This window comes from Gavialis gangeticus, unplaced genomic scaffold, assembly GCF_001723915.1.
Source record: "Gavialis gangeticus isolate Ggan-Ray unplaced genomic scaffold, GavGan_comp1, whole genome shotgun sequence".
Classification (NCBI taxonomy): domain Eukaryota; kingdom Metazoa; phylum Chordata; order Crocodylia; family Gavialidae; genus Gavialis; species Gavialis gangeticus.
In genome coordinates, this window is record NW_017729032.1 from 263231171 (window position 1) to 263241562 (window position 10392).

At 41.2% G+C, this 10392-nt stretch overlaps 1 protein-coding gene across 1 annotated transcript in view; it reads left to right on the plus strand.

The window, feature by feature from the left end:
- Positions 1-10392, plus strand: part of ZBTB11 (zinc finger and BTB domain containing 11) — a gene marked incomplete at its 5' end in the record, with an annotated part of 42778 nt that overhangs the window by 17341 nt on the left and 15045 nt on the right. The window contains 5 exons of the mRNA XM_019523920.1: positions 3942-4121; positions 4506-4742; positions 5834-5978; positions 7005-7122; positions 9908-10066. Coding sequence (XP_019379465.1) covers positions 3942-4121; positions 4506-4742; positions 5834-5978; positions 7005-7122; positions 9908-10066 — 839 coding nt within the window. The remainder of the gene's footprint in view (positions 1-3941; positions 4122-4505; positions 4743-5833; positions 5979-7004; positions 7123-9907; positions 10067-10392) is intronic.

Here is a 10392-nt window from a genome sequence, read left to right on the forward strand (position 1 = left end):
GAGGGCCATGCCAGGCTCTTCTCAGAAGGGGCTGGGCTTGGGGCAGGTCGGAGCAGCGCTGTGAGGGGGCTGCAGCCCCCCCAAATTTCACCATAGGCCCCCCCCCCCACACTCCCCCTCTCAACGCTGCAGCCGCCCACCTTGCACAGCCCTGGTTCAACTCCCCTGCCTCCACCCATGTGCCAGGAAGAGCTGGGGCTGTACCAGGTGGGTGGTGGCAGTGCTGGGAGTGGCATTACAGGGAGCTACAGTGAAATTTGGAGTGGCTATAGCCCCCTTCCAGCGTCACCACTGCCTGCCCTGAGCCCAGCCTCCTCCAAGAAGATCCTGACACAGTCCCAGCTGCAGCCTGCCCACCCTGCCCCATGCAGATCTGGGGGGCATGCTCCCCCCAGCCCCGCCCGCCCCCTGGATGAGCTGTGGCTCCGTCCCATGTCCTGCCCCACCCCAGCTGGGCAGCACTTGCCCCTGTCCTCTACTTCCCTCACCATGGGGGGTGTTGATCTGCCCCCCATACCCCTTCCCTCTCCCCTCCCCTTCTACCACAGTAGATTTACGAGCAGCTGGGAGACAGACTAAAATTAAGTTTCCTAGCTTGGGTACATTTATTTTTCAGTTTTTAAACATCCTTTTAATATAATCTGCTTTGTTACATCATGAAGTGAGGAGAAGGGGCATGTGTTTGTTTTAACTAAATGGCAAAACCAAATTCCATCCTGGGGAATGTGATTGATTCCCCTCTGGGTCATCAAGCAGGTTAAGCTCCAAAGCTCAGGCTTCTACCCCTTGAGCTAATAGGATAACTAGTAGTGGTGCTTGTGGTATTAAGATGGTTTCCTCCTCATGAGCCAGCCTCACAGATACTTAATCATCATAAAGCAGAGATCGGTAACCTGTGGTGCATGAAGCATATCACTGTCATGGAGCTGTACTGTGCTGCCTGTACCCTCCACAGTACTCCCTTGCACTGCAGAGGTTGTTGCTCCATAGCATCTGAGCTGCCTTCACTGCCGAGGGATTGGGGAAACTGGCAGCTGACTGCTCAGAGGTGTGGAGCCCATGCCCGCAAAAGGCTGCTAACCACTGCCATAGAGTCCAGATTCAGTTCTGGGTTCTGGAAGGGACATCCTTTTTCCTGTCAAAGTCTTTTAAGCCCCCTGTGCTCCTTTCATCTTCCAGGCTGTTCCTGTTCTCTGGTTTTACTATTCCCAGCCTTCCCTCTCAGCCTCCTTCTGCCCTCACCTATTCTTTATCGCTTTTGGCAAGCTATTTTTTCATCCTCCATGCTTCTAAGTGCCAGTATGGATGTCCTCCCTCAAACTCTCAAATCAGTTTCCTTTATCTCTGTTCTGGTGCTTCTGCAGTAGCCAGAAGGAAGAATTATGGAAAAATCGTGGTGAGTTCTGAGTAGGAGTACAGCCATTGCAATTGGCCTGGAGATCTCTGGGGATGAGCATGCTCAATATAAATGGAGTATTGGTCAAACTGTAACGAGCTTGAATGGTCATGAGCTAACTGATTTTTCAGAGGCTTTATGATTTGCTGCCTCTGAAAACTACCTGCATTTGGCCAAGGTGGAGATTCCTGAAAAAGTATACCCCCTGTATCTGCTACAAAGCATGAAGGGCAGAAAATAGGGGGGTGGGGAAGCTTTATTTTACTTTCTTAATGTTGCTCTTGGAAGCCCTTTGGATTACTTTCCCCCCAAATATAGGGAGAAAATAATTTAGCTTGAAATATATCCATCAGAGGAAATTGCCATCTTAATGGTTAGAATTTGCCACTTAAAAACCCATGTTAGTAACCTTACCTTCAAAAGATTACCTGATTCTAGCTTTCCCTAATATCTGTTGCTAATTATTTCTTGGGAAAGATCTTCACCAAAGCTGGAAATACCTTTAAACAAAAAGAGCCTGACTTACATGCTGTAATTTTGAAGATTAACAATTCATAAGACAGGCAATCCAAGTTGAATTTCCAGGTATATTAACTGTTGCACAGAAGCTTCAGTTTGCTCCCTCTATGCTATCCAAGCTATGTTTGTCATGGTCTAGTGACGGCCTTTGACACAAGATGTTTTGATCAGGTCATAGCAGTCAAAGTCAATTGCCTTTTTCTATGCTTCTGTCTAGTATACATCAGTGTATTCAGGGAAGTGATAGTGGCCTTATCCCTGCAGGACAGGTCTGCAGCTGTTTAGTAATTGAAGTCATCTGCTTTAGACAAGACTAAAATTGAAGGCTTGATGTCTAGCTGGCACCTGGTATCAAGTGGAGTGCCCCAGGGTTGGTCCTGGGACTGGTTTTGTTCAATATCTTCATCAGTGACCTGGAGGATGGGATAAAGTGAACCCTCGGCAAGTTTTCAGATGACACCAAGCAAAGGGAAGTAGTAGATGCATTGAAAGGTAGAGCCAGGATTCTGAGTGACCTAAATAAATTGGAGGATTGAACTAAAAGAAATCTCATGAGGTTCAATAAGGACTAGTGCAAAGTCCTGCACTTAGGACAGAACAATCCCATGTACCACTACAGCCTCGGGTGCGTCTGGCTGGGCAGCAGCTCTGCTGAAAAGGGCCTGGGAGCTACAGGGGATTGTGAGGTGAATATGAACTAACAGTGTGCCCTTGGTGTGAAGAAGGCTGATGGCACACTGATCTGCATTCGTAGAAGCATTGCCAGCAGATGGAGGGAAGTGATTATTTCCTTCTATTCTGCACCGATGAGGCCACATGTGGAGTACTTTGTTCAAGAAAGGTTGTGGACAGGCTGGAGAGAGTCCAGGAGAAGGCAATGAAAATGGTTATGGGGATGGGGCACATGACTTCTGAGGATGGACTGAGGGAATTGGTTTTACTTAATTAGGAGGAGAGAAGACGGGGGGAGGGGGAATTTTAATAGTAGCCTTCAATTACCTGAAGGGTGGTTTCAAAGATGATGGAGCTAGACTGTTCTCAGTGATGGCAGATGACAGAACAAGGAACAATGGTCTCAAATTAAGGCAAGGAAGGTTTAAGTTGGATATTGGGAAAAACTTTCTTACTAGAAGGGTAATGAAGCACTGGAACAGGTTACCTAGAGAGGCTGTGGAATCGTCTTCCCCAGAGGTTTTTAATACCCAGCTAGACAAAGTCTTGGCTGGATTGATATAGGTGGGGATGGTCCTGCTTTGAGCATGGTGTTGTATTAGATCTGTGGTCCCATTCAACCCTAATTTTCTATGATTCAATGTGAGAACAGATGTTCATAGCCATGAAACATACCTAAACTTACGTAGGGGTGTGGATTCACACTACTGAGAGGTGGAGGAAGAGGGAGTAGAGCACAATCCATTTTAGGACAGTCTCCTGTCTAATTTTACTTGTGATCCTTGATCTAAGAGATGCTTTGTACCACTGCTGGGAGACTGAGAATAAAAAAGAGTAAATCAGCTAAACCAGTACACTTTTACCAATTGCTTACAGTGTGGTTTGAGAGTTTCAGAATAACATTAAGATTTGTAAAATAAACCTTAACATTATTTTCAAAGTGAAGAGAATCCTGAGAAGAACTTTGAATGAAGAAAATAATAATTCTCTGTCTGAAATAGACACCATGATCATATGAAGAACTTGCTGAAGCTCTGCAACCTGTTGTTTTTAAAATCAGTTATTCAAAGCAAGCTTATGCATTGAAAATTTAAGAGCATCTAAATTGAATGGTCAGCATCTAAGGTGAAAACCAGTTTGTGATTAAACAAGCAAAGTCACCCTTTTCCCAACTCCTGCTCTTCTGTATTATGATGGCTTCAGTTTTCTTTTTAAACAGTTTCTGTTAACTTCACTGAAATTATAATAACTGACTGAAAATACCGTACTGAAGGTTGTTACTTAAAATAAAATATGTGATATAATATAAACAATTATTATTCAAGGATGTATTTTTCTTTCCCCCCCAATCTAGGCTGCCATGAAGTTAGTGCAAAGAGGAAAGAAAATGAAGCAACCCAAGAGAGATTCCACAGAGAACAGTGAGGTGGAAGCTCAGCACAAATGCACTGAATGTGGAATGGTTTTTCAGCGGCGTTATGCACTCATAATGCACACACTGAAACATGAGAGAACTAAAGATTACAAGTGCCCGGTAAGCTTTTGTGGCTTTTAAATAGTTTTACATTTCTTTTCAGTTGATAATTATTCACTGTGTTGTAGCATTTGCTCTATCTTTGTCTGGAAAATGTGTGGGAACTAACCAGTACAGAGCTGCTTTTCCAGTAGTTGCAACTATTTACATTTCAAAACTAATGGAGAAAAAATTCTGAAAAATAAGATGAGGTGCAGTGTATTTGCATTTAAAAACCAGCTACCAATGTTACTCTAATGTTGTGACTGTTAACAATCTGAATCTTTTAAAAGAAATCCTTCCACGTACCATTTTAAATGGTTGATGCGTACATGTGTAATATATGTGATACATATATGTTTAAAGAAATAGGGGCACATTACAGTTCCAAAATTTCTTTCCTAGCTGTGTAAAAAAGAATTTCAATACGGTGCTTCTCTACGAGCTCACCTTGTTCGGCATACCCGAAAAAATGAAGTGAGGACTGCAACTGCCAGCATAGAAGAGATGGGAATGTCAGAAGTGAAAGGGAGAACCAAGCGGGAGTTTATATGTGATATATGTGGAAGATCTCTACCTAAGCTTTATTCTCTCAGAATACATATGCTCAAGCATACAGGTGTAAAGCCACATGGATGCAAGGTAGCAAAAATTAATCTTTTCCTGATCTCTTTAAAATATGTAATGATTTCTCGCTGTATTTGTAGATTCCCTACATATTAAAGGCTAGGTTATTCTGTTGTTTTAGAAATGGCTGCATGAAAGTAACGTACATTTTAAGAGTTTTGATTTAAATGTAATCTGAGATTTGTGGTGGGGGAGTTTTACTGGAGTTTTGGAATTTGCCTGGAATTTTCTGCTTCTAGGAAAGTGTTTTGGGATTTACAATTACAAGAGGTCAGGAAGTCTGTTTTGCTTTTTGGGTTTTTTTTTTGCCTTGTCCAAAAGGTGTTACTTCCACAAGCACAGTGCTATTCCATTCCAGCAACTTAGTTCTGGGTTGACTCAAAATAGAAGAGAATCACTTAATGCAGGGGTGGGCAAAATACGGCTTGCAGGCCATTCTGCCCAGTCCATGGGACCCGTAAAGAAATGTAGAAAATTAATATTTCTCTGCCCTTGGTTCCTGTCAAAAATGACCCAGGGGAAGCCCAGCGGGCTCCCACAACAGCAGGGCCTGCGTGGCCCCGCCCCCACCAGCCAGAAGCCCTAGCCTTGGTTTCTGGGTTGGGAGCATGTGGCTGCCCGGCAGGAAGCTCAGGTAAGTGGTGGGCATGGGGACCCCGATCAAGGAAGAAGCACAGGGGTGGGGAGGGGTTAGTACATCTCATATGGATGTGCCAACTTACCCTGCCTGGCTTTTCTAGAAGAAACATCTTACTACTAGGATGTGGCATAGCACAGTTGTGGTTGCTGAGATGACAAGTCACTGAAGTGTTCCATATTTTTTCAGGGAAAAATGACCTTTTACTCACAGGGGCATGTGGCTGGTTTTCTGCAAGAAACACATCACAATTGTCCTCCAACAAGAAACCATAAGTGTGATTGTCTAGATTTCCCAAGAAAAGATGCTGATTTTTCTCTTGTAGTTGAAGAGAAGTGAACATTTATGGACTGAGAGTTACGATAAAATGCAATGCTGTCTTTGCAATACTGTCTTTGTTGCAATGGCTTTAAAATTTCTTTTAAACTGGTGTATATGTGCTTTACCTTGGTGGGGCTTTTCTCCTTAGGTTTGTGGAAAAACATTTACTTACAAGCATGGATTAAAAATGCACTTAGCTCTTCATGAAGCACAGAAGCAATTTAAATGTGACTTGTGTGAAAAGTCTTTTGTCACAAAACGGAGTCTTCAGGAACATATGAGCATTCATACAGGTAAATGGTTTCTCCTCTGTTTATCTTGGAGCAACTCTGGCACATTGTAAATGTTGATGGATTTCAGTTTTTGCTTTTGGAAATACAGCAGTTAATGTACAGCTGTCCTAACTATTAAGGAGGCTACAAGTTAAAAATAAAATCTTCCTTTCCATATGCTGTATATATACATTCATTTTAAATTGTTCTTCTGGGCTCTAAGAAAATTGCAATAAAAATAGCCGTATTTTTCTGATGTCCAAAATGTTTTATTCTATATTCTGTAAAGAACCTAGAACAATTTCTTGCTTTGAAGAATTTATTGCTTGTATGCAGGGTTTCCTCATTAGCTCACTCTGTATATTTATACCTATAGGGTTTGCATTTGAGAAATGGTACCTTTCAGGGAATGGGTTGACAGCAGCTGAAATCTCTTAGACTTACTGTTTGTTTCTGAGGGAAATTAATCAAGTTGTTGCATATCTTCAGTTGCAAGTGCCTTCCTACATTTAATCTTTTTCTAAGATTTGCTGTAATAAAGCATTGTATAAATGCTAAGAAATTAAGCATTTGCTGTTTGTAATGTATAAGGTTGACATGTGTGCATCAAGAGATTTTTCTTCTTAAATGTATGCATATGATGTGAAAAAGCTGTTAAGTTAAATTTTGCATTCTGTATTTGTTGAGCTATGGAGTAGATGCTTGTTCAAGTGTCTGTATGGGAGGGGAAGGTTATTCGTAAAATTTGGGACCTGTTGAGGGTTGTTGTTTTTTTTAAAAAAAACAAACAAACCTTCATTCCGCTAAAATTTTAGAGTTGCTTTTTTAGCTTTTATCTTGCACACAACTACATTTATATAAGATCTTATAAAGAATACACTTTAAAATTCCAGTCATATATTATATATCTCCCTCTTGCTGCAGAGCTAATGCTCTGAGTAGTTCAGATAAATTTTGTGAAAAGGGTATATTCCCTCTAAAGTACTGCAGGGAGATGGAATCCCTGTAGGAGACATGGCCTTGTAATATGTTCTTTTGGTTTACCAGGAGAATCTAAGTATCTTTGCTCCATCTGTGGGAACTCTTTTCATAGAGCCTCTGGACTCAGTAAGCATATCAAGAAACACCAGCCAAAGCCTGAAGTTCGTGGATATCAGTGTACCCAGTAAGTATAAAATAATCATTAAATTCCTGGGATTACTGAAGATAGTTTAATTATGCCATACTTGGTCATGTAGAACTGCTTAGTTCTCCAGAATAAAGTGTATAAAGTTCTAGAAGGGAAAATTAATTTTTGTCCAGCTTATTTGGTAGTGAAGATGGTCTTGATCTTAATTATCTTATTTGTGCTTTTCAAGTCAGATTTGAATATTGAGTAGTCTGGTTTGTTGAGTGGTTGTTTTTTTACATGCTTCTCTAAGTAATAGTTTCACAGTCTATTTTAAAATGTGTAATAGAGATAGCAGGGACACAAGCTCTGCAGAGGTGAACGGTCTCTATTCTGCTCTACGCCCTATTTTACAGTATTCACTAATCTCTGTTTACATGGGTGCATTCCTTGTTACATACAGTAACAGTTCAGGATAGTAAACTTCCAGAGTGCACAGAACACTATGCTGAACAACTGGTCAGTTGTGCAGATGCAGGTGCTTGTTCTTATTATTAGAACTGAGACCCACTGCCAGTAGCATTGATCCAACTTAATCTTGATCACAATGAAAATATCTTAATAAGGCCAAGTTTAGTCTCAGAAGTATTTTATAAATATAGAATGGGAGCTTTTGTGTTATCAAAAAACATTGAACTTCTGCCCAATCAAGCACATCATAAAAGACTTAAATATTTTTCAAAAGCGCAAATAGGGGTTAGCCAGCCATTTGTGCCTTTAAATATCTTCCCCTCTTCCTTTATTGAATAGGCTTGTAACATTGTTTACTAACTACATACAAAACATTCTGCTACTGAGAATGAATATATGTTTTTTAAATGCTTTGAAACCTGTCTTGGGCATTGCTATCTTTATAAGCATATATAATGTTTTTGTAACTGTACAAAATACTTCTCTCTACCTTTGTGGCAAAGGGTAGAAGCTTCTTAATAGTTTCTGACTGCCAGAAACTGAAAACCCAGAGCAAATAAAATCCAGTTGGGGGGGCGGGGAAGAGGTAGAATTGCTTTAATTCTCTGGAAGGAAGAATATATATTTTGAAGGAGGAATAATTGAAGCCAGTTTACATTCAGTTGCATCACTGAATATAGTGCACTGAGTTAGTTGTGGTATCAGCATGTCTCCAGTCAAAGTCCTCCAGAATTAAGACAAAAAGGACCTAATTCACACTGTCATTGATCTTCACTAGCTAAAGCTGGCAGACATCAACATTTTATTACAGACTCTGGTTGTTAATTGTCTCCCTGGTTTAGCTCCTCATGGAGATCTTCAGTTAGCCCTGTGTCAGGGTTTTTTTTTCTTAATTGGTTAAACCTCAATAAGCTTTGTTTCTTCTGTAGTCTAGCTGGCTGGAAATCTTCCAACAAAAATGCAATTTGATAAATCTTCCAATATCCTAGTGGGCAAACATAGAACCACCAGCTTGTAAATCTCAAATCTAGCCTGGAACAGCTCTGTGCTGAGGAGCAAGGAGCCCAGAAAACCAGAGAATGTCAGCCTCCCATCTGCACGGTAGTGTGAATTGAAGGTTGCGCTGTTGCATATATAGGGAGTTTAAGGAACCCTGTCAATTTTTTTGTTTTGAAAAGTTAAAATGTTTCATTTCTTGTCTAGAGTTTCAGCTATCCTGCCAGGCATGTTGAGGTTTTTGTTCTCATATGAAACAACTTGAGTTTTTCAACGTTTGCCACAGAACAGGAAATTCTGAATTCTGGCCAAACCTACTTCTCTTGGGAGGCTTGTCAAACTGAGAGGCATTTTGTTCCTAGCAGATTTAGACGTTCTGGTTTTGGGGCATCTTTGCCTACAGGTTGCTATGACCTGACAAAGCCCTGGAATATTATACCAAGCAGATAGGTAGGCTGGTAGGCAGAGCTTTCTGAAAAGCAAAACTCCTAGGTCTGCAAAGGAAGAAGTAACTTCTTGGTTAAAACAAACCTTTTATAGTTGTCTAAAGATAGGATGCCCGCTGGACTTTGGCCCAGGACTTCTGACCAACCAGCCTATGGAATCCAGGACTATTCCGGCCAAACTGGGATGTATGGTCACCCTAGCTAACAAGGAGTTAGTGAACCTTTGCCTCCTGTAGACATGCTGTTGTGGAGCATGGAGGAAGTTGTCCTAGGGCAAGGGCACTTGCTCTTTGAGAAATGGAGACCTAAAGAGTAAGTGTTCCTTGTCCCTCTGACTTGCTTTTCTCAGCGTTCTTGATAGTCCAGTGGCTATATTGATAGGAAATATTGTTGAACAGTGTAACTCGTAGTTTTACCTCTGACTTGGTATTTAATCCTTTATGGCTCCACCGACTGAATCTGTTTGAGTTTTTCTAGCATATAGAGCAAAAGCTTTAAGTACTCTAACTTGTGATGTGCTACTAGCCATAACTATTATTTTGTTGCTGAATATGGGTTTAAACAAACTTTTTTCTTCTCCCCCCGCCCAGTTATAACAATTGAGGGGAAAATAACTTTCTAAAGCATAAAAGTAAAAAATGTGTGAAGCCTCTAAGTTTTCAAATTAGCTGTTCCTTTTCATCTCTTGTTCTACAAGTGGGGGGTTACATTAATGTAATAATATCAATCAAAGACATAGGCTGGTAGGTAAATAGTGTGCTTAATACTGTACATTTTGTATCCTTGAAGTCTGCCACTACTTTCAGATTTCCAGAGCAAACTACTATAGGCAACTTGACATTGGTTTGTGCCATTGAAATTGTGGTCTTCCCTCTATGGCTATCTTCATCTTGGTTCAGTGAGAAAGGGTGAAACCTTTACTGTTCCAGGTGTGATAAAAGTTTCTATGAAGCTCGGGATCTTCGGCAACACATGAACAAACACCTCGATGTGAAGCCTTTCCAGTGCCAGTTCTGTGGGAAATGTTACAGTTGGAAGAAAGACTGGTATTCACACGTGAAATCCCATTCTGTCACAGATCCTTACAGGTGAGTGAAGGAACGTTATAAACTATGGCAATATAGATTCAAAGCTCTAAATTAACCAGTGAAGACTAGGGTTGTGTGAAGCTTTGGTGGCTGATTTGATAAGGAGGAGATTCGGCCCGATTTCGGGGACTGAATCTCCAAATTCAATTTGAATCAGGAGACCAAGTAAAAGTTCCGAATTGATTCGGAAAAGATTTGGCCAATTCAGAGATTCGGCCATAGGCTAAACAAGCCTGCTCAGTCCCAGCTGCCTCCAGCTGATAAGTGTTTGGGGGTAGGGGGAGGGAAAAGGTATGGGGGTGGGAGAGGACATTGCATTAGTTTAC